A 24,882-nucleotide genomic window follows, 5' to 3' on the forward strand; every position below is an offset into this window, starting at 1 on the left:
CGTGCTGAACTATAGAAATAACTGTCATGTCGTACTGTTCAAATGCATATGATATGGTGACAAGTACAATACAAGACGTATAGTGCACGTTGATAAGAGCACCAGAGCAACGAGTTCGTACACCACCAAAGAGTGGTTTACAGAAGATCCGTATATACTCGCGACTCAATCGAAGCAAGTGTTTTAATCCAAGATCTCGTTAAGGGTCGCAAATGGGAAATCGTTCAGGAATGCAATCATCGAGGGGTATGGGACATTCCTGAAGTTGACCGAACACTTCAACATCGATTCCTTTGACAATATAATTGCCAAATATCAACCGTCTTAATCATCGACACGAAACCGCTACGGCCGAGCTTGTTACTGTTGTTGACGATGATGAAGAAGTTGATGAAAAAGATGAGGCATGTGCCGTTTTTGAGAGAGACGATGTTGATATCGATCTAACATTACATCGAGTGACGACGATGAATGACTAACACCATGTAATAACTACAGTCGTCGAATACTAATTAAATAATAAATACTAACTACAATTCATTTTGCAGGATGTCGATTTCAGGTCAGGACCCATCATGAGGAGATCATGATCCCCCGCAGATGCCGAGGAAGAAGCGGGGACCAACGACTGACCTCGTTTCCTCGAGAGCTGGTGTTGGGACTCCTAGAGCGAACATAGTTCGTTACGATCAGACACAACAGACGTTTTACCAAGACGTCAGGGAGCAAAATCCATTGATTGGGACGTTCCAAAACCGCATAGGAAACCTGATCAAGAGTACCATTCTAGTTGACCTCCCTGACTGGAATCATGTGCCTGCTCAAAGTGTGGCGGCTCTTATGAGCTCGATTCATAATGAGTACCGCTTCGTTTACGCTCACCTGACACTGGAGAGCTTATGTCAGCAGATCCTATTCGCAACGAGATTGATATAGCTATCATTCACGATGCGAAGAGGATGCGTCGTGGCCAGAAGTCAAGATTGTCGCAGCTCTACTTCAAGACTTTTTGCGAGAGTAAGGATCTCGCTAAAAACGAAACTCCCGAGGGCTATAACCAGGAAGCCTGGTTGAAGGCAATAGAGACGTTCGACTCGCCGGAATATAAGGTATGAGTTGAACTTCCAAGGGTTATTAGAATTTCTTAATATTGAATTTAATGAATTTATGTCTCGCAGGCGAAGTCTATCCCCAACCGGAAAAATTCGAAGAAGAAGAAGACGAAGGCGAGACAAGGGCCGCTTAGTTTTGTTGTCATCGCTCGAGGAACGTAAGTCGCTTAATATTAAGATGCAATATATATGTGATTCATATTTTAACGTTGAAAAATTACAGCGAAAAGAAGATGGGAGTATGGGCTCAGCTTTAGCGATATGGCCAGAAAAACACCATGACGCTAAGGGATCGTAGACGATGGACTTCGCGAAGTCGCAATTTGTAAGTTATTTGTTTTATTTACTATATTTAATTACTTAAATTATTCTCATCTGATAAGTTTTTGTGGTTTTTTTGTGAAAGATCAAGTCACCGTCATGACGATAGATATTTTGCGACAAGCGGATGAGCAAAACACCGTGATTTCCCAAGAAGATGCAGAGGAGTATGCGATGCGCGAAGTTTTGGAGGTACGCAGAGACTGGAAAGTCGGGATAGGGCCTTCGATCCCAAGGTCATCGTTGGGTGTGGCCCAAGCGCTAGATAGAGGCTCGTCAAGTTCGTCATCTCAGACCGATCAGTTGTTAGCGAGATGTGAGCTCAGATGGATGCCCAACAAGCCGAGCTACAGGAGATGCGGCAACAGATCGCCTTCCTCACCCAGATGCATGACCAGCCTCCCACGACGCGCCAACCTCAGCCTGCACCGCAACCAGGTGGCACAGATCAGCAGACGCCAGGTTCTACACCGGGTTCTACACTTGGTTCTATAAATTTCTTGCGAGACCGTCCTTACGGAAGCGGCGGAACGAGTGGCAACACGTCAGGCAGCGGCGGATGAAGACGAGGAAGTGGTTCCCGAAGTTCTGGCAACTAATTCGGTAGAGGGAATTCTACTATCGATAAGTTGTATATGAAAAAAAATTAGGAATTCATTTTTTTTTCGTTTTTATTAGACTGGATTTGTATTTTTAATTCAGAATTCTATTTTCATAATATTATTTCTAGTTTATAATTTTGTAAATTAATTTTTAGTTAATTATAGATTAATTTTGATTTAATTTTCTAATATATAAATTTGTAAATTCTTTTTTAATTAAAATACCATATTCGGTGCGACATGTCGCACTGAATATAATGGCGGGAAAATTATTTGATGCGACAATGTCGCACCCAATATAAAATCACCCGCCAATTTCAGTAATTTTGGCACAATGTCGCACCTAATGCCTTTAGGACTGGACTTATATGTGTGACATTGTCGCACCTAAAGTCGCACCTAATAAACTATTAGGTGCGACTTTTGGGGCATTAGGTGCGACAATCGTTGCACCGGATGCCTCTATTTGTTCTAGTGTGAAACGTGGCAAAGATCTTGAGGTGCTAGCGATACAAGACGTAATCCCATGATACTCAGCTAACACGTAACACAACCACAATACGGACAAGAGCAACGGCACACTCCTTCTCATTAAGATGTTAGCTCTCTCTGTTGGCAAGCCTATTCGTGGCAGGACGTTTGCCCTCTCGGTCGGTGAGCCTCTACTCGGCTGGGAATTTGCCCTCTTGGCCAGTGAGCCCCATCTCGACTGGGGACTTGACCCCTCGGCCGGGTACTTGCCCTCCCAGCAAAAGAGTTGCCCTCTCGGCAAAAGTCTTGCCCCTTTCGGCCGGGCACTTTCCTTCTCGGTCAAGACTTGTCCCCTCGCACTAGGACAATTTGGATCATTGGCGTCGGATGACTTTTCGATGCGACTAATTGCATCCAAAAGAGCAATGGATGCGACTAGTCGCATCAAAATGGTTTTCTAGAAGTCATCATAATCTCGCTCATTTAAGTGGTTATATTGAAATGTCATTGGATGTGACTTTCTGATGCGACTAGTCGCATCCGAAGATCAAAATTTGAAGCGAGATTTAATTCTCCCCATTATTTTCGTTCAATTATTGACGTGACATAGTTTTACCACATTTATTTTTAATTACATTTAGATCCGATAAAGCCGCATCTGTTAGACTTTGTCGCATCCAATTTCTAAGGTTTTTTCTTTTTAAAACTCCATCTTCCTCCCGATTCTTTCATTCAAAATCTCATTCTCCGCCTCACTCTTCATTCTCTTTCTCATTCTCCCTCGTCGGCTCCCTCGTCGCTGTCAATCAGGTTAGTTTATTTTTTTCATTTTAGGTTGTAAAATGTTAATATGTTAATTAATTTGGTAAATTGTTAGTTTAGTATAATATGTTTAAATTTGTGTTAGTTCAGTAAATTAATTGTAATATGATAATGATATTTGAATTTTGTAAATTAATTTATTAAATTGTAAATGATATAATCTAGTTAGTTCGTTAGTAAAATCTAAATTTTAATTAAATAGTATATGATTTCGAAATTAAAATTAAAATTGAATTTTAATATGAATTAATTAGTTTAGGTTATTGTAATAGTTTAGTTTTAGTTAACATTTTTTTTAATTGTAAATTGAGTTGTTATGTTACATTATTGAATTAAATTGTTGTAATCGAGTCACAGAGGCTCAGTTTAGTGCTTAGTTGATTAATAGGATAGTCTTGGTTGTTTTTTTTATATATATATTTTGGTATTAAATTGCAAGTTTTGGTTTATTAATCATATAGGGGAAACTCTATCGAATATTGTTAGAATATTAATTTTCAATAGTTTAGTTTTCAAATAATACAATATTCCATTCTTTGATCTCAATATCCATGATCAGACTTCAAATATAATGTCATTCCTATCTCGTTTACTATATAATGTCTTTTCTATCTCTCTTTATCCCTCTCGTTCAGCGAAATAGCAAATCCAAATAGAGATTGGATTACCGAAAATAATCGATTGAGCCTGCAGTATAAAACATGTGTAAACGAGTGTACTTGCCTTCCAAGCAAACAACCGAACAAAGATGGCCAATATAGGTGTCCTTGCAAGCCTTGCAACAATGTGATATGGCAAGAAATCGGAGTCATAAGGTCGCATCTCGTGATCAAGGGGTTTACCCGAACTAGACTGAATGGTATCATCATGGTGAACGTCATGTCATACTCAAGAAAAAGATGCCATCGGAACTAATCAGAGAGGAGTATGAGGATTGCATGATGCTCTACATGATATCTTGTTGATGGGATGATGTGTAAGAATCTAGACAAGATAAACTTAGATTTTGCTGCAGAGCCCTGGAACGTTCGGCTTGGACTCGCTTATGATGGGTTCAACTCGTTAGAGATTATGAGTTTAGCATACAACATGTGACTGGTGGTACTGACTGCATATAACTTGCCACCTTAGCTGTGCGTTAAGAAGGACTACTTGATTTTGACGCTTCTAATTCCTGGGCCGAGCTCACCCGTAAAAGACATGGGCGTGTTCTTACAGCCATATGTTGAAGAGTTAAAAGAATTGTGGAAGACTAGTTTTCAACTGCAAGATTGTGGGAGTAGAGTTCGCCCCTCTTCGGCCCACGACGAACTCAGCTAAACAAGGCCCATGATGAGCTCAACCCATCGTTGAGATAAGTAACCAATATCTTCAGCCCGGCCCAGTCCGAATCCAAACGAGCTGGGTGGCCCAAATAGAAGATGAAGCCAGCACATGCAGTTACCGTTGAAGAATCGATCTGCCAAGAGATTTGAATCTAGTCTTCCGAAGGACGTGTTCAAACTCCCCTCGAAGGAAGGATGAACTCCGAGATTGACGAAGTGAAGACCGACTTCAACCGTACACGTGTAGCGAGCTCGACACGGAAGACGAAGTGGAGGACGAGCTATAAATAACAAGATTGGCACCATCAACGCCACGTTAAAAAAATATTATTTTTACCTATTTATTTGTCGAATTTCCTCTTGTTATATATTCGAGTTCATTCTCGTTCGTTGGCCCCGCAAGCAATTATTGTATTCAATTACTAATTCAATAAAGAGTCTATTTCTTTCGGATTTAATATTATTATTTTCATTTCAATTCTTTTGTCGCATTTGATTTCCGGTTCAGATCATCTTCTTTATTACGGAATTATGAGACCTTCTCCTAAAATAAACTATACGATTTCTATATTATTTTGAACATTTTTCGTATTGATTGTTTGTGTCGAGAAATCGGTTCAACGATTTGGCATCGTGTATGAGAAACTATCAGAATCCCTGACTCCGAAGACAACAGATCGAACCGATCTGAAGAATGTCTTCAAACATCGAACAAGAGACTCCCATTTCTGGAGACGATCCTGAGATGTGGGATCTCATGCTGAAATTGGTCGAAAGCACCAACGAATTCCAACGCTTCACCCGAACTCAGCTCGACAACCTGTCAGCGGGACAATCCTCGCTGCAGGAGCAGCTCGACAGCGATCGAGCTGCCTTGTTGGGCTCGGTTTAACCCGTCTCTGCGGCTGAACGGGACAGCCAATTCGTCCCACTTGGAAGGCACCTAGATTTCTCCAGAATAAAGGTGACACCAAACGCGGCTGGGTCTAGCAACCTGATCGGACAAACCTCATTTGATGCCCAAATCGAGCTCGACGCTTGGAGCTCGCTCGCCAGGGAGGACTTCCACCTCCGCCCCAAGGAGGGTCCACTGCGGTCCAGATCGCCCCGATTGCCGACCTTCCCCTAGGGAGGAGAAATTTAGGAGGAACCAAATCCTTTTGAGACACCGGTCCGTCTTGGATGGAACAATGTCCAAAACTCACAAGTCACAAATGGCTCCGGCCAGCTCGCTGTCGAGCTCCCAAAGGCCGAACTGACAGCCTTCGACACTTTCCACCAAATGGTGGAAGTGAAATTCCGAGCTGTTGACTCGCGAATGCATTCTACCATGAGCTCGGCCCCCGAGATCGAACGTCTCGTAGCGGACATTGAGCGAACTCCTTTCGCCAAAAATATCACAAGGGACAGAGTCGGGGATGCTGGGAAGGTCTGACTTCCGAAGTACTCTGGGGCTTCTAACACTAAATCACACATGACAGCCTTCTGCATCGCGATGGGCCGGGCTTACTTAAGGGATGACAAAAAAGAGGCCGGTTACTGCCAATTGTTCGCTGAGAACTTGTTAGGAGCCGCTCTAGATTGGTTCTCTCGCTTGGAAGAGGGATCAATCATCAACTTCCAACAGCTCTCGGCTGCTTTCTTGAAACATTATTCCATGTTAGTGGAAGATGAGGCAACTATGGCTGACCTATGGAACACCCAGAAAAATCGAGATGAAACCCTCAAAGGTTTTATGACGAGATTCAAGACTTCCATGGCCAAGATCCCTTGTGTCGATGGCGATTCCGCCTTGTCCGCTCTAAAAAACGGACTCTGGCATGAATCCAGTTTTCGAGAAGAAATGACAATAAACAGACCCTCCACAATCGAGTATGCAATTCATCGCGCTTCAAACTTTGCGAAAGCCGAAGAGGAAAAGTCTTTCTTAGCTAAGAAGCATAGTACGAAAAAGGTTCCACAAGTGGCACCCGTCCCGGCTGGTGCAAAACAGCAGGGCGGAAAACCTAATAAAAACAACGAATAGAGGAAGTCCCAAGGCGTTCCGGATTACACGTACAACGTAAACGATGAGGGTACCTCGGATGAGGGTAGCACGAAATGGCCCCACGATAAGAAAAAAAACTGCGATCTCCACAAAAGCTACGAGCACGATACCTTGGATTGTGTCGTAGCTAGGAAGGTTCTTATCAAAAAAATATAAGAACTAAGAGTTAAAAATATTGATTTGGGTCCACCTCCCCCGAAAAAGGAGTATAGCAATGCCAAACCGTGGGGAAACCCCTCTCAGAAGAGAGGAAGACCCAAGGAAGACGAAAATAACGCCCCTCGGGCAAAACTGCGAATCGACTTCGTCATGGGAGCTTCGAAATTTTGCAAACAAAGAATCAACTCCATTAAGGCCCATCAACGCCTGCTCAAAAACACATCGCGATCCACGTAACAACCAAGTGAAACCGACACAATTTCATTGATTGAAAGCGACGCCCAGAGGCTGTGTGGACGCCATGACAACGCTCTAATCATAGAGCTAGAAGTGGGAAATTGTGTCGTTGCCAGAATCTTAGTCGATGGCGGAAGCTCAATAGACGTCATATTCAAAGACATTGTGGATTATAAGATGAATATCGGAGAAGCCAAAATCGAATGCAAGTCCAACCAGCTGTCCGGGTTCAACAGTGTAACAACCCCGTCCTTGGGGATCATCAAACTCACTGTACGTGCATGAGACGTGAACACTTAGTCAAATTCACCGTACTTGACTGCATTTCTCCGTTTAACATTAACCTTGGGAGACTGTGGATACACATACAGAAGGCAGTCCCCTCAATGTACCATATATGCGTACGCTTCCCGAATCCAAACGGCATCCAGGAAATATGGGCGAGCCAAGAGGCCTCCCGAATTTGCTACATAAGCAACCACATGATGATCATTGAAAGGGCAAGCGAGTCCAAATAAGATGAAAGTGAATCCGAAGGATCCTCAGATGAAAAAACCACTAAGCAACAATAGCAATTAATGGCTATCGGGGGCAAATCCGTAGACCCGATTCTAAAGGATGAAAAGTTAGAGGACGAAAATACGGCATACGTGGAAGTGGTAACACATGTTCAAATCGACGGATCAGATCTTGAACGATGCGTCGTTATAGGTGCAGAATGAAAGGATAGTATCCGACGAGAGCTGATTGTTTTCCTAAAAAAATAATAAGAAAACCTTTGCATAGACTACCGAGGACATGCTAGGAATCGACATCAACATCGCATCGTATCGCACCAGCTCAACTTGGAACCTAGCCATAATCCTGTGAAACAGAAACGGAGATAGCTTGGCCCAGAGAGAGCCAAAATAATCAACGAAGAAGTCGAACAACTATTGAAGGCTGGGCTAATCCAGGAAGTAAAATATCCTGATTGGCTGGTCAACACAGTCATCGTAAAAAAGAAAAACGAAAAATGGTGCGTATGCGTTGACTACACCAACCTTAACAAAGCCTGTCCTAAAGACAGTTTTCCGTTGCCCCACATCGAACGTTTAGTCGAGGCAACAACCAATCACAAAATGCTGTCATTCATGGATGCGTTCTCGGGATATAACCAAATCCTCATGAATCCAAATAATTAGGAAAAAACTGCCTTCACAACGGACCAGGGTATCTACTGCTACAAAATAATGCCTTTTGGACTGAAGAATGCTAGTGCCACTTACCAACGATTGGTGAACGAAATGTGCGCTGAAAAAATTGGTGAGACTATGGAGGTTTATATCGACGACATGTTGGTAAAGTCTCTACGCGATACGGACCACGTCGCACACTTGGAGGAGTGTTTTAGGATCCTAAACAAATATCAGATGAAGCTAAATCCTTCCAAATGCACGTTCGGAGTATCTTCCAGAAAATTTCTAGAGTACATGGTAACCCAAAGAGGAATAGAAGCATTCGAACCAAATAAAGGCCCTTCGGGATTTGCCTTTACCAAGGAATAAACGAGAAATTCAAAGACTAACGGGACGCATGGCGGCACTGAGTCGTTTCATATCCGATCAACGGACAATTGTTTGCCTTTTTACAAGTTATTGAAAGGAAACAAAAAGTTTGAATGGACTGAAAAATGCGAAGACGTTTTCAAACAACTAAAACAGTACCAGGCCGAACCACCAGTACAGGAAAAGCCCGAAGAATGAGAACCTATGTACCTGTACGTTTCCGCCTTGCCCGTAGCAGTGAGCAGAGTACTCGTTAGAGAAGAACAATGGGACCAAAGACCAGTTTCTATATCAGTAGATCGCTCGTTGACGCCGAAACACGATACCCTGCCATGGAAAAGTTGGCCCTTGCCATTGTAACGGTCGCTCAAAAACTCCGCCCTTATTTCCAGTCTCACTCAATAGTCGTAATGACTACACAACCACTACGGTCTTTTCTTCATAGTCCTAATCAATCAGGAAGATTGGCCAAAAGGGCTGTCGAATTGAGTGAATACGATATAGAATATCGGATCAGAACTTGCGCGAAATCACAAGTTCTAGCCGATTTCCTTATCGAACTCCCCATAAACGAATGCGAAACAATAACCAACGATGGGAGTTGGATACTTAAAGTAGACGGTTCATCAAAGAAACAAGGGGCCGGTATTGGGATACACCTAGTCTCACCACATGGAGAAGTAATCGAACAATCTTTTCGTTTAGACTTTATCACCTCAAATAACGAAGCAGAATACAGGGCGTTAGTCACGGGATTGCGCTTGGAAAAAGCCGTATGAGCGAAATCCATTAGCGCTTTCTGCGACTAGCAGCTCATTGCAAACCAATTTAGTGTAGAATTCGAAACAAGGGACGAACGCATGGAGGCATACGTTCAAATAGTCAAAGAACCGTCAAATCAGTTCGATAATTTTGAACTAACTCGTATCCCTAGGGGAGAAAACACGGTCGTCGATGCATTAGCCGCATTGGCATCAACATCAGATCCCGAACTAAGCCGCGTTATACCGGTCGGAGCAATTAAACAACCTTCTATCAATACTACTAACAATAAAGTTATGGTAATAATAGAAGGGGGGACTGGAGATAAGGTATAATTAAATATATTTCTGAAGGACGGATCCCAACAGACAAACAACTATGCCGTAGACTGATCAGTCAGAGTGTTAGTTTCTCTCTCATTGATGGGGTACTTTTTAAGAGAAGCACCGCGGGAACCTACTTGCGATGCGTAGGAATGGATAAATCAAAACACATACTATCCGAAATCCATGAAGGAGAATGCGGTAATCACGCAGCCCAAAAAGCCATGGCTATCAAAATAAAAAAACCAAGGGTACTTTTGGCCGACCATGATCGCTGATTGTGAGCAACACTCACGAAAATGCGAACGTTGTCAAAAACACGCCCCGAACATCAAACAACCGGGAGAGGAACTATCTTTAATCCCCGCTCTATACCCATTTTTAAAATGGTCTATGGATATCGTGAGTGCCATGCCAAACTCCACGGAAGGACTCAAATTCCTTCTGATCGACACAGATTATTTTTCAAAATGGGGGAGGCCGAAGCATTTGTATCAATCAAGGATGTCAATGTCAAGAATTTCATTTGGAGAAATATAATCTGTCGGCACAGCACCCCACAAGAAATCGTCACAGATAACGGATCACAATTCATATCAAAGGAATTCAAACGCTTTTGCAAAGCCGAAGGAATTACTTTACGATACTCGACCCCCAGATACCCGCAAGGAAATGGACATGTGGAGGCCGCTAACAAAACCATCATTAACAAACTGAAGAAAAAACTCGCCGCCAAGAAAGGGCGGTAGGCCGACAAACTTCTGACCGAAATCGCTAACCGATGTATAATATTTACGTCGCAGTAGGATTGAAATCGTTTGATAGCCTAGCGGAAGTAGAGCGTATGCTCTCGTTGGGAGATACAAGTTCGAATCCCAGCAATGGCTGTCATTTTTATTTATTAAAAATACGGGTTAAATTTAATATGAAAGTAAATGTGTAACTTGGATTCAAACCCAGGGTGCAAAGCGAGTGAGTAATCCCCTTGCCATCAGACCAAACTTTTAATATGTTAGCCTATGTAATTATTTATCATATAATTCGGTTCAGTTCTGATCAACCAAATTCAATATTTTCGAGAACCGATAACCGAACCGGTTCTTAAATTCGGTTTCAGTTAACCAAACCGAATTTTCGGATGCTGACGTGGCATTGAAATTTGGTTTGGTTTGAATCGGTTCGGTTCGGTTGACCGATTATTCGATTTTTTTGTTCAGCCCTAGTCGTGAACGTAGAACTAAACGATGAGGCGATGGATTTGGAGAATGATCATGTTAGGGGTGGCAGTTGCGAGGTCAGGGGAACGCAGTGATCACAGCTCAACGAGGTCGAGGGAGCACTAGAGAGAGACCGATGTAAAGTGAAGTGAGAGAGAGAGAAAGAGAAAGCAAAATATATATATATATATATATATATATATATATATATATTTGCTAAGAGTTGACATAGAGGAAAGAAAGAAGTAGAAGAAAAGATGACTATATACATTAGAATTAATACCCAGTGACACAAAATTAAAAAGGGTGAAAAGTTGGCCACCTCTCAATATAAACGAAATAAAGGAGGAACATAACGCCCGCTATATTTTTTTATTTTTGGAGGCAACATTTGTTGCTTCTAATACCTATTAGGACCTTTGGATGTGACATGACGCATCTAAAGATTTAAAATCCAACATAAATCAATTTTTTTTTTATGAAATTCAGTCGAATACAACAACTGTCCACATCTAAAAGTGTCTTTTGTAGTAGTGAAAAAGAGAAGCATTTTACTTCCATTATCTCTAGAATTGTAGGAAAAACACTCTTATCATCTTTTTCACACTTTACATACTTACATAATTCCAGGCTCATCGTGATGCCACATTATTTACCCTCTCTAAGGGACTTATGAGCTTTTTGACACTTTATTCTCAACACCCCAACCCACAAAGAAGAGCATTACATCACTTTGCTATTTTCTCATCGTTTGGCATTACAAAAAGGAGCCACAAAAAACATACCACCCTCATCCACAAGAGAAGGCTACTCGGAAACTTTTCGACTAGTTCGGTGTTCCTAAGGCCCCTTGGGGATCATAGTTTCATTCTGGCTAGTCCCCATAAACCATGGTCTTCTCGCGATTGAAGAGATCACCTGGAGCACTACCATCAACACGATTGATCCTTTCCGAAAAATCTTGAGAATTGTTGCAACTATCGGGTCCCGACCCCGTAATATGATTATTCTTGAGACTAAGGAAGGACAATCGCATCCTCCCACGGCGTACATGACTGGACTCCTCCATGATACATACGTCGTAAATGTGGCACGAAGAACCGCATTAATAGTAAACACGATAAAATTCAATTTTAGAATAATACTTTGAAACATGCAACCAGTTTTAAACATTTCTGGATATGGATGATTATCAAACCTAAGAAACAAACAAAAAAGAATAATAATAATAATAATCCTCATAAAAAAATACCATGTCATTTACTCGTTTCCCGGGCACCCCTGTTCCTCCCCCACGCTCCTACTTCCCTCATGGATCAACGGCACCATGCTGAACAAATTCATGAAAAGCAGCATAGAAAATCCCAGCCCATTGTTGGAGGCGGATCAGCCTTCTCCTCTGACTCGCAGTGCTTGGTGTACACTCTTGGCGCCGTTGAGATCCTCTTGCTCCTCCGCAACATGGCTCGCCTTCTTCCTCCGCTCCACATGTTTTGGTTTCGGTACTACTTCTCCGACATCTTGAAGGGCGTATGCGTGAAAATTATCAAGCGCCAGACCCTCCAAGAGCTTGTGGATTTTGGAGACAACATGGTCATGGAGGCAGAGGCCGGTGGAGAAGAGTAGGAGGTGGTGCCAGACAATTTGGAGGTGAAAGGGAGCAAGTTTTTTTTCCCCCCGAACCTTAGATATGTTTTCCAAAAATAAATGTGCTTTGATTTGGTTGTGTGTCAATATCATTATTTCATAGATTGAAGACTTTAATTAACTCTTAATTATTTTAAAAACCTTAATTGAAACATTTTTCGGAGGGAAAACGGTTTTGGGCAAAAGAGTCTAATATTTGATCTTAATAGAAGCAATGGCTAATTTAGTACAACTAACCAAATGTTGGCTATATACAAATTTAAGGTTTTAAAATTGCTATATAGCTATAATACCCATTTTGTTTCGACATTTCCAAAATTTTAGGTTTTTATTTTATTTTCACATTTCCAAAGTCTTCTGGACATTTTTAATTTTTGTACTTTTTTAGATTTTATATAGAACTTTTGGAATTGATATATCTCAATTGATTTTGTAAAAATATAAAAAAAAAATCGAAATAAATTTTAAAAATAAACGAATATATAAAAAAAAAAATTGTTGTTATTAGACAAATGACTACCTTCAATTACATTTATAATCCAACTATTTAAATATTAAAAAATATCTCAACTTATGTCTACGTCACCATAATACGGTGCATGTGTCTTGTATGAGCTTGAGCTATTTTCTTAATTTTTAGAAAATTTGATTATAATCTTAATGTAGTGAGTTTAAATGAGCTATGTACCTGATTCTCCCAAATTAAAAAAAAAATACACAAAATAAAAAAAATTATTTCTCAATTTTTTTATTTGTTATATCTTAAAAAACAAAACAAAACAAAAAATTGAGACGAAAAGTTTTTAAAAAAATAATTAAAAAAAACTAGTAACTTGATAACAAAATCCAGGAAGTTCGAATAAAACCAAAAAATTCAAACTGTCCAACAGAGACTGAAAATGTCGAAAAACAATGAAAATATAAAATGAACTTCGAAAATGTCGAAAAACCTTTTCATATGTCTGATAAACTTTGAAATTATTGAAAAAGTTCGCAAGTATGAAGATTTGTTTAACAAACAAATTCGTTTTTTTAGAAATTTTAGGATGATTTTCAATTTTATAAGATGGTTTGAGACAAGTTCCTATTATTCAAGATGGGTTTTGATGGTTCAACTTTTGATAGTCCTCGAGGAATCCAAAATGTTTCATTGGCATTTTTGTTAAAAAAAAACATGATAAAAGTTCAATTTTAATATTGTGTAAATAACAAGTTCATTTACTTAAGTCCAGAAAATGAAATGTACCTCAAAAATGTAAGATGATTCATGGAGTCACCAATATGGTTTTTTCTTGGTAGGACAGAATGCTAATTAGTAGACCTCTAGGGTTTTCTATTTTACTACTAAGTTGTTTCAAATACTAAGAGACTTGACTAACACGTCAACTCCTAATACCCGGAATTCTATACTCCCCCTCAAGCTCGCTGGTGGATTTCGATCAAGGCGAGCTTGGTGTTGGAATTGATCTAGGGTTTAAGAAAAAGTTTAACGCTTCGTTAAGCGGCGGAATTTTAAAAATTTTCTTTTTCAAGTAAAACAGTTTTTACTAACCTAGACAAAGCGCAAGCACATGTAAATAAAAACTAATATGAGCATAAAAGATTACTAACCTTTTTAGAAGCTTGAACGTTGAGAAGCTTTTGGAAAAGGTCGCAACGTTCGTCTCCCCTCGCAGCACGTCTCTCTTCCTTCCTCGGCAACTCGAGCAACCACGAAAGTTTCTATCACTAAATCACTCGAGAGAAAAGGAATTAGTGAGTGGGCACTTTTAAACACTACGACTTAAGAACGAGTCTTGAAGTCGCAGAGCTAAACACTAGGTCAAATGAGGACCTAGGTGCCAAAACAAAAACCGAAAATTAACTAGAGAGAGAGAGAGAGAGGATCGGCCAAGTTCTAGAGAGAGAGTCTCTCAAATCTCTTAAACTTGGATGAATGAAATGAGAAGAATAAGGCCTCTATTTATAGGGGAGGGATTACCTTCAATAAGGTAGTTTCCTCTTCTATAGAATATCACATATTCATGAGCCAAATTTGCCAATTAGCCCCTAGAGTCACACGGCCAAGGAGCTTCTAGAAAACCCTTGGATTTGTTTCCTTTTATGTTTTCTTCTCCTTTGACTTGTCTTGGCCGAATTTCCCCTATGCCATGCATAGGAAAGTTGTTTCCTCTTTTTCTTTTGGCAAGTATCTTGATACATTTATGCACAAAATATTCTCTCTTTCTCTTGGGTAGTAGGCATCTGGAAGCTTTTCCATTTGTTCATGACAACATGAAAAAGGTCCATTAAGAATTTTCAATAAAATTCTTATGAAATAAAATTAATCCACAAGGCCCAATAAATCTAATTTTGGCCGAGTGTTACTTGTCATCAAATGACCATGTCAAAAAATTATTGACATTCATTTCATCCTATGTCTCAAAAGACAAAAATACCCTTTTGACAATTTTCGTAAAACTTGTCTCGTTTTTGTTTTGACTTAGCTTCTAGTTTAACTATTCCTACTCGATGTGATTCGTGACAGTGACCTCATGGATCCAAATGAACAAAGCTTGAGCTAAACACTTGGACTCAAAAGTTCACAAACCTTTTCCAAGTTTAGCTTAATGTCAACTGACTCCACTAAAGAGTTGACACTGAAAATCTCTCAGTTCAAATGAATTTATTTTCTACTCAAGAATTCAACCTAATTGTAATGAGCGGATCCACAGAATATTATCAGTGTTTACCCTTCATGAATATCAATCAGCTAGTCGGGATTTACAAAATTACCATTTTACCCTTCTAGCTGTTATTTCCTCAACTCCTTTGTCGCTTGTGAATAAGTTAGAAACAATGTATTGACGAGGAGCTAACAAGTCACATTGTTTCATCCAAAAGAGTCAGGACTCAATTTGGACACTGGCCAGTTCAATTATTCACATTCCAAGGAACAAAGCATGAGGTGATATACATTGCATTTAAGCAATCTTGTACATGAATTCCATATCTATGAGAACTTCACAAAGTTACTCATGACATTCTCACAACTTAGTACTTCACCAATAGGCCTTGTTCGGAATCACATAGTGAGTCCGAACTCTGACTTTCTCAAATGAGAATACTAAGGTGTGAAACGACATGTCTCATTTTAGGATTCAGGTAAGCACGATGCAATTCATACGTAGTGACTTCGAGACATAAGAGGTTAAATGGTTTGTTCTTATCTTGTCTCTAGAAGTGCACTGGTCAATTCAGTACCTTCGGAAGATACCTAGAAGAACTATAGAGTCTCCAACTCTCAATGCCTCATGACCAGACATCATAGATTCTTCTAACAATCGTACTGAGGTCAATAGTCCTTTGACCCTTAGATTGCGAATATATCGTTTTAAGCAAACTACGAAGAGTTTGTTCATGCAAATCTACATTTGTCTCTTCGTAAGTTGTTTAGTTTGTTTATGGACTAATGACTAATGTTTTATCATAAAGCTTCAAACAGACACAGAATAATGAATGAACGTTTCAACTTTTTATTAATGAATAAGCAATTACAAGCAAGAGTCTTCATGAGACTTTATTACATCAAATGTACAATATAAAGACTACAACTGTTCTTGTGGGCACCATTGACAACAAACTCCTACTTGACTCAAAGAAGATGTGTGTAGTCCTTCATGCCCAATCCCTCTCGATGTTGGTCGAAGACCTTGTTCGCTAGGGCCTTGGTGAATGGATCTGCTAGGTTATCCACCGTTGAGATCTTCTTCACTTCCACATCTCCGCGCTGCACGATCTCTCGAATCAAATGGTATTTCCTCTCAATATGTTTAGAGCGCTTATGGCTTCGAGGTTCCTTTAAGTTAGCGACAGCCCCACTATCACTAGTACAAAAAACAGCATTGGGTGCGACTTTTTTCGCATCTAAAGGTCGAAAGTCGCACCCATTGATACCTTTAGGTGCGACTAGTCGCACCCGTTGGTCTACCCACCAAGTTTTTGGGTGCGACTAGTCGCACCCAATGGCCTTCGCGCCAAGTCTTTGGGTGCGACTAGTCGCACCCAATGGCCTTCGCGCCAAGTCTTTAGGTGCGACTAGTCGCACCCAATGGCCTTCGCGCCAAATTTATGGGTGCGACTAGTCGCACCCGATAGTTTTTTTAAGATTTTTTTTTATTTTTTATTCATATGAATTCTATAATTGTAATCAAATAACTAAATAGTTTATTAATTAGAAAATTCATTAATTAATATTTATAATAATAATAAAAACTAACCATTTGTTGTTCGATTACAATAATTATTATAATGTACGACAAATAATTAAAATAAATGTTCATTCTTTTCCCTTTCCTTTTCCTCGGTTTGTAAACCAATCCTTGAACAGTTTACTCCCTCTTCCGCCAAATCTTCCTCCAGAACTGTTGCTACCTCCTCGTCCACTGCCGCTCGTACGCTCTCGCTGGTAATCTGCTGAAGCTGGCGGCGTCGTCTGAGCATCTGCCATTGAAACTGATGGCGGCGTTGTCTGATGCATAGGGTGCATCTGAGGCGACGGCGTCGTCTGAGGCATCTTTGGCATCATGCCGGGCGACATCTGAGGCATCTGTGGCATCGTGCCGGGCGACATCTGAGGCAAGGGCGAAAACTGTTGCCTGAACGCAAACAGTTGTCGCTGCACCTCCTCCATCTGTTGTTGGTTCGCTCGCCTCATCTCATCCATAGCGAGTTGTTGTGCCGCCACCTGAGCTTGGAGCTCGCCAACCACTGGATCTGGAACGTGGCGCCGCGACGAGCCTGAGCCTGACGACGAGCTTTCGTCCTGAGCCTGAGCAATAGCCCAAGATGTTCTCGGGACCGCTGGACCTATTCCAACGTACCAATCTTGACGGTTCCCGAGAATTTCTAGCATCGCGTGCTCCTCTGCGGCGTCCTGGTTAAAGACTACGCCTTGCTCTTCTGCTTGTCGCTGAAGATCCGCCAGTAGAGTAACTATCTGCGCCTTTACACATAAAAAAATTTATTAAAAATTAATTATTATGTAAGTAACGTACACTTAATTATCACATATGACTTACATGTGCTCGTCTCGCCCAATTTGTCGTCCATTCACCTTTTCTATTATGGTGTTTTTGCTCCCACGTCGTTAACGCGGAGCCCAAAATCCCATCATCCTTACTCTGCAATTGTTATGAAAATATAAGTACTGAATTTATTTCAAATTAAGTATTTCAAAATTAGAATAACTTACGTTCAAATGACGATAAGCCAAGAAAGAAAGAGATCCTTGAGTCGACCTCGTCTTCTTCTTCTTCGAATTCTCCTTGTTGCGATTAGATTTTTTCTGCAAATAATTAATTTTGTCATTATTCAATCTGATAAAGATATTGTGATTTATTACAATCATACATTACGTACCTTCCAATCGTCAGTTGTGAACTCGTCTACCACCGCCTCCCAATCCTCTTTCTTATATCCCGGTGGTGTTTCCGCCTTAGCGTTTTCTGTGCTCCCACAAAACTCCAACCTGAACTTCTCTGATAGCTTGGACTTCTGGTTGCGTCGCCTGATCTTGGCATTCCGAATGATAGTCTGATCAATCGTATTCTGATAGCAATCTGCAGGCAGATCCTCGCCGGTGTCAGGATCCGTGTACACAAATCTGAACTCGGAATGAAGTGCGCTCAAAATAGCAGCCAACATCTGGGGCGTCACTTCACTCCAATCACGAGTCGTAGGCGGGATATGTACTTTCAGCAAAGCACCGAGGCGGTTGTTAAATAGTCCAACCTTTTTATTTTCTATCCTTACGTCTTGATAGAATGTTTGGTTTGTTGGGTCCCACTTGACCACCTTCGCACCCGGTACACCCTGTGTTGCTCGCGCCGACGTCGAGCCGGTTGTTGGTCCCTTTGATTTCTTATGACCTTGGGAATCAGGTTCCTGTGGCGGACCTTGAGAATCCGGTCTCTGTGGCGAATCTCCACCAGAACCTGAAGCGGTCGACATCCTATAAAATGAAAACAACATTTGTAAATTGACATCGTATAAAATAAAACAACATTTGTGAACATACATAACAAAACAAAAGGAAACAACATCATACAAAAACGTGGGTGACACCACGGATATATTTTATTATAAAACCTCACATATGGCGGAGGAAAATCTTGGTTACATAGATAGTTCTCATTCATCGTCATCACTACCTATATCAACATCAACATCAACATCAACATCTTCTCCCTCAAAAACGATGCATTCCTCATGATCATCATCGTCTTCCTCACCATCGTCGACGATATTTACTAGCTCAGCATCTTCGATTTCATGTCGATGATTCAGACGATCGATGTTTGACAATTCTATTGTCAACGGAATCGAGGCTGAGGTGGTGGGGTCGACTTCAGGAACGTCCCAAATCCCTCGATGATTGCATTCCTGAACGATTTCCTAGTTACCACCTAAAACAAGATCTTTGATGTAAAAGACTTGTTTCGCTTGAATTGCGAGTATGTACGGCTCCTCTGTAAACCACTGTTTCGCGGTAAAAGCACTCGTTTCTCCAGTAGTCTTATCGTTGTGAACTAGTCGCCGAGAATCGTGCTTGTCACCGTACCATATACATTTGAATAACACAACACGACAGTCGTACCTATAATTCAGCACTATGACGTCTTCCATACGACCGTAGTAAGTGAAATCATCCACAGGCACACATACATCGCTATTTTGAGTGACTCGTTGATTATCGCGACGATGAGTAATGAACTTCACGCCGTTAACAAAGCAGCATGGATATTGATAAGCGACTTGAAGGGAACCGATAGAAAGCGAGTAGATCTCGTCAGACACGTCAGAGCCACTAGCTTTCATTTCAAAAATCTGGTTATTACGAAACAAAGTATTGGTTAGCACTTGTGTGTTTATAAAAAAACGGGTTATTGTGTTATTACCTTGTTCGCAAACCAATCTTTGAATCCCTTTCTATGCTCCGCTTCAATATCGCGAACTCCAGATTCGTTCAGGAAATCCAAATGCTCGCTGTTGCATGTTTAAAACATTGCTTAAAGAAAATACAACAATGAAATAAGTTAGAGAAGCAAGTGGATCGATTACTTACACCAAATACGGATCCACTTCAGGACAGTTGGTATAGATGTACCACTCCGCTTTTTCTCTTTGCTCATCGTCTAATACTATCGCGTTCATCATCCCATAAGGCACACACATCTCGGATCGAAAAACGGAGAGCTCTCGCACTTGAACTTCTTCAACTACTTTCTTATCTTCAATATACCTTGCAATGAACGTTAGAGCTTCTTCTACAACATAAGCTTCTGCAATAGAGCCTTCTGGTCTAGCTCTATTTTTGACAAAATGTTTTAACGTCCCAAGGTATCTCTCAAAAGGGTACATCCACCGCATATGCACCGGGCCGCCGTGCAACGCTTCCTCTGGTAGATGCATCGCCACGTGAACCATGATCGTGAAAAAAGCAGGTGGAAATATCATCTCAAGCTTACATAAGATCTCGACGATAGACTCTTGCGCTCTTTCAAGATCTTCGGCTCTTAATGTTCTCGAACTTATCAACTTGAAAAAGTTGCAAAGCTCAGTGATCGTATCATGTATTGGTTGTGGCACAAAAGGACGAATACCAACAGCCAACAATCTTTGCAAGATCACGTGGCAATCATGCGACTTCAAACCTGTGAGCTTCCCATCAGTTGTCACATTTTTTTTTTTATATTCCCAGCGAGACCATCGGGAAATTTGACAGATTTTAAGTACTCTGTAAATCGCTGTCTCTGCTCAAGGGTCAAAACGTACGACGCTCGCAGTTTGTAATACCCACCCCCATTTTGTTCCAAGTGCAAAGCGGTCTTGATGCCCAAGTCCATCAAGTCAAGCCTCGCCTTCTCGGTGTCATAGTTCTTCTTTTCCAAGCTGAGCATCGTCCCGAGAAGATTCTCACACACGTTCTTCTCTACGTGCATCACGTCCATGTTGTGTTTCAACTGCTACTCAGACCAGTACGGCAACTCGTAAAAGATGCTTTTCTTGGTTCAATTCAGTTCGCACTCAGCTCGCTTTCGTTTTTTGCCTATAGAGGCAGCGTGTTTGCCAGTAGTCGTGCAAGAAACACCAGCTAACTGAGCGAGTATGTCTTGCGAAGTTAACTTCTCGGGTTTATTTCGTTTCTCGTGCTTATCTTTGTAGTGATCGTTGCTTTTCCTCAATCGGTGACGCCTTTTTAAGAACCGACGATGGTCGTAGTAGACGATCTTGTTTCTGACTTTTAGGGACGGCGTGTCAAAGTTGCACGTAGGGCAAGCGAGATACCCCTGGCCGCTCCATCCCGATAAATACGATCTAGCCGGAAAATCGTTTATCGTCCAAAGTAACGCGGCACGCAACCGAAACACTTCATCTCTGGCTCCATCACGAACGCGGACTCCATTCTCCCACAGTTCTTTCAGCTCTTCAACCACAGGCTGCAAAAAAACGTCCATATCTTTTCCTGGTGAATGGGGCCCCGGGATCAGAAGCGTGAGCATCAGGTACTCTTTCTTCATGCACAACCAAGGCGGCAAGTTGTACGCCATAAATACTACAGGCCACATGCTGTATGATAGGCTCATATCCCCAAACGGGTTGAATCCATCTGCAGCTAGCCCAAGCCGCACGTTCCGAGGCTCTGCAACAAAACCTGGGTATCTCTCGTCCAAATTCTTCCACGCTGTACCATCAGCAGGATGTCGTAGAACGCCAGCTTCCCTGACGCGATCTCTTTCGTGCCACTGCATATGAAGCGCCGTGTGTCGAGATGTGTACAGTCGCTTCAATCAATCTTTCAAGGGAAAATATCGCAATATCTTCTGCGGTATCTTCTTACCAGTTGGCTTCCATCTACTCTCGTTACATATCGGGCACACGTCGACGTTCGCGAGATGTTTTCGGAATAGGACACAGTCATTAATGCACGCGTCGATCATCTCGTATCCCATGCCAAAACGCTTCAGCTTCGCTTTTGCCTCGTAGTGCTTCTCCGGTATTCGATTACCGACTGGATGAGACTTCCTCAAAAGCTGCAGCAGTTTTGTGAACGACTTGTTCGTCCAATGGTTCGTGACTTTAAGGTGCATCAACTGAACCAAGAATGACAACGACGAAAACTCCTTGCATCCAGGGTACAATTTCGCTTCCAACTCAGCGAACAAGTCTTCCACTTGCTCCTCCGCACGCACATCGCTCGGAGCCGGCTCCGTAACACCATCGAAATCCTCGCGATCTCTTATATCCTCCACAGCAGCATGTATTCCTCCTACTCCTCTCTGGGCTGTTTCTCCGATGGGGACTTCTTCAAGATGACCGAAAGAACGCACGACCTCGCCATGATGATACCATTCTGTGTAGCCCGGGGTAAACCCTTTGTTTAGCAGATGATGCCTTACAACTCCAATGTCGTGCCATCTCACGTTGTTGCAAAGCTTGCATGGACATCGATATTCGTAATTATCGTTCGGAAATCTTCTTGCAGCGCGGATAAATTCATTAACTCCGATTTTATACTGCAAGGACAACCGATTGTTCTCGGTGATCCAATCTCTACTTGGATTGGACATTGATTTCGCTAAACGAAAGGGAAAAAGAACAATTATTAAGAGTTGTTGCTAAGTGACGAAGACGAATGAAGTCGTATACTTATTGCTACGGGACGAAGATCAATGAATGAAGATGAGATTATGAATTTTATGTTATTTGAGAATAATAGGCTAGAAACTCAATCTAAAATTCGGCAGAGTTTCCCCTATAATACTAACAAACCAAAAACCTGCAAACTCATTTAAAAGCATATACAAATCATCTAAAACTATCCTAATAATCAACTAAACCCTAAACAGAACCTCCGTGGCTCGTTTACAACAAAAATACAATATTCTCAACTCATTTATACAATAACTTAACTAATTTTAATTTCATGATTAACAATTTAAAACATATTATTAATTAAACTAATTACAATTTCAATTTGACAATTTCAATTCACCTAAACTAATCAAAACTAAACAACTTAAACATATTATTAAACTAATTACAATTTCAATTTGACAATTTTAATTAACCTAAACAAATTAAAATTAAACAACTTAAACATATTATTAAACTAAACAACTTAAACATATTATTAAACTAATTACAATTTCAATTTGACAATTTTAATTAACCTAAACAAATTAAAATTAAACAACTTAAACATATTATTAAACTAATTACAATTTCAATTTGACAATTTCTATCAATTAACCTAAACTAATCAAAACTAAACAACCTAAACATATTATTAAACTAATTACAATTTCAATTTAACAACTTCAATTAACCTAAACAAATTTAAACTAAACAACTTAAACATATTATTAAACTAATTACAATTTCAATTTGACAATTTCAATTAACCTAAACTAATCAAAACTAAACAAACTAAACATGTAAGTATTAAACTAAAAAACCTAAAACTAATTAGAACAAATTTCATTTCATAAATTAATTACAAACTAATTAACTAATTCATTACAAATCAATTACAAACTAACTAACTAATTATAAACTAAACTACTAATCAAACTAAACTAGTAATCAAAATACTAATCAAATTATGAAAAATACCTAATGAAGCGGAGGGGCTGGTCGGAGGCTCGAGACAAGTCGGAGGAGCTGGTCGGAGAGGCAGCAGTGGAGGGGCTCATCGGAATCAATCAACACGTAGAAATCAAAAGCCCCAAAATTCGAAACTTCAAACCCTAGTTCATCAAATTTCGGCCAAATCACTAACAAACCAAGGAAATCCGAACTCAATCCACAAATTCAAGCTATAACCATCACTAATCGAGTTCAATGAGCAACCAAAACCAATCAATTTCACAAAAATCATCTTTGAAATCCGAAACCCCAAATTTGAATTTCGGAGCTCAAAAATCCAAAATCAACTCGAGGTCAAGAATCCTCACCTTGTGATAGTGGTGGCGGTCGGAGTGGTGGCTGCGACGGGGTGGGAGAGAGAGAGGGTAGTGGCGGCGGTCCTCGTGACGGAGGCTGAGAGAGACAGAGGGTAGTGGCGGCGGTCGGAGGAGCGTAGTGGTGGCGGTCGGAGGCTGAGAGAGAGTGGTAGTGGTGGCGGTCGGAGTGGTGGCTGCGACGGGGTGGGAGAGAGAGAGGGTAGTGGCGGCGGTCCTCGTGACGGAGGCTGAGAGAGAGAGGGTCGTGGCGGCGGTCGGAGGAGCGTAGTGGTGGCGGTCGGAGGCTGAGAGAGAGTGGTAGTGGTGGCGGTCGGAGTGGTGGCGGCGACGGGGTGGGAGAGCAGGAGAGACTCGGAGACAGAGAGAAATCGCAGAGGTTTTTTTTTGGGTGTTTGAATGAAAACCCGATCGAGCTGCTGCTTTATATATAAAGACTTTTGAATTTGGGTGCGACTTTGTCGCACCCAAAGACACCTTTGTAAAAAAAAAGGGGGAAGTTTTGGCCGCCGAAAATTTTAGGTCATTTAGGTGCGACTTAGTCGCACCTATAACTTTGGAGAAAGTATTGGGTGCGACTAAGTCGCACCCAATAGTATTACCACACTTTTGGGTGCGACTAGTCGCACCCAAATTCAAAAAAATTCGCGAAAATTTTCCAGCGCTTAATTGATTTTTGGGTCCGACTATTCGCACCTGAAAGTCTTTTTGGTGCGACTTTTAGGTGCGAAAAGTCGCACCCAAAAGTCATCCGCACCGGAAAACTGTATTTGTAGTAGTGTATTATGACAATAAAGGGTCATGAGCTCGTCGACGTTTGGAACAACTTCCAAATACTTAAGGAATTTTTTAAGCCATACAGCCTCTTTGGATGCTTCACAAGCAGCCACATATTCCGCTTCCATTGTGGAGTCAGCAATGCAAGATTACTTAATACTCCTCCACACGACAGCTCCACCATTAAGGATGAACACATATCCCGAAGTGGATTTCCTGGAATCCTTGTCCACTTGAAAATCGAAGTCGGTATCTCCCATCATAGTCAGGTCAGTACCTGAGTACGTAAGCATCAAGTACCTGAAAATCGAAGATACTTAAGAACATGCTTAACAGCAATCCAGTGCTCGGGTCCAGGACTGGATTGGAAACGGCTAACTAAGCCAACGGAGAAACAGATGTCAGGTCTAGTGCAAAGCATAGCATACATGAGGCTTCCTACAGCAGAGGCGTAAGGAATTTTCCTCATGTCTTCAATCTCTTGTGCAGTCTTGGGAGACTGGTCCTTAG

General features: G+C 41.1%; 2 protein-coding genes across 2 annotated transcripts; one reads left to right on the forward strand and one right to left on the reverse strand.

Moving 5' to 3' along the window:
- Positions 1–6,914: 6,914 nt before the first annotated feature.
- LOC149407216 (uncharacterized) lies at positions 6,915–7,614 on the forward strand. The gene is made up of 3 exons (XM_089619293.1): positions 6,915–6,985; positions 7,135–7,369; positions 7,468–7,614. The coding sequence occupies exons 1-3, from the start codon at positions 6,915–6,917 to the stop codon at positions 7,612–7,614; spliced, it is 453 nt and encodes a 150-aa protein (XP_089475419.1).
- Positions 7,615–19,323: 11,709 nt separating this feature from the next.
- On the reverse strand, positions 19,324–20,117 carry LOC149407217 (uncharacterized). Its single transcript, XM_089607499.1, has 2 exons — positions 19,698–20,117; positions 19,324–19,618 (listed from the first exon to the last, which is right to left on the reverse strand). The coding sequence occupies exons 1-2, from the start codon at positions 20,087–20,089 to the stop codon at positions 19,516–19,518; spliced, it is 495 nt and encodes a 164-aa protein (XP_089463625.1). The 5' UTR covers positions 20,090–20,117; the 3' UTR covers positions 19,324–19,515.
- Between the last annotated feature and the right edge of the window lie 4,765 nt (positions 20,118–24,882).

This window comes from Urtica dioica, chromosome 1, assembly GCF_054948205.1.
Source record: "Urtica dioica subsp. dioica isolate 48M chromosome 1, U.dioica_male_clone48M_v1_H2, whole genome shotgun sequence".
Taxonomy (NCBI): domain Eukaryota; kingdom Viridiplantae; phylum Streptophyta; class Magnoliopsida; order Rosales; family Urticaceae; genus Urtica; species Urtica dioica.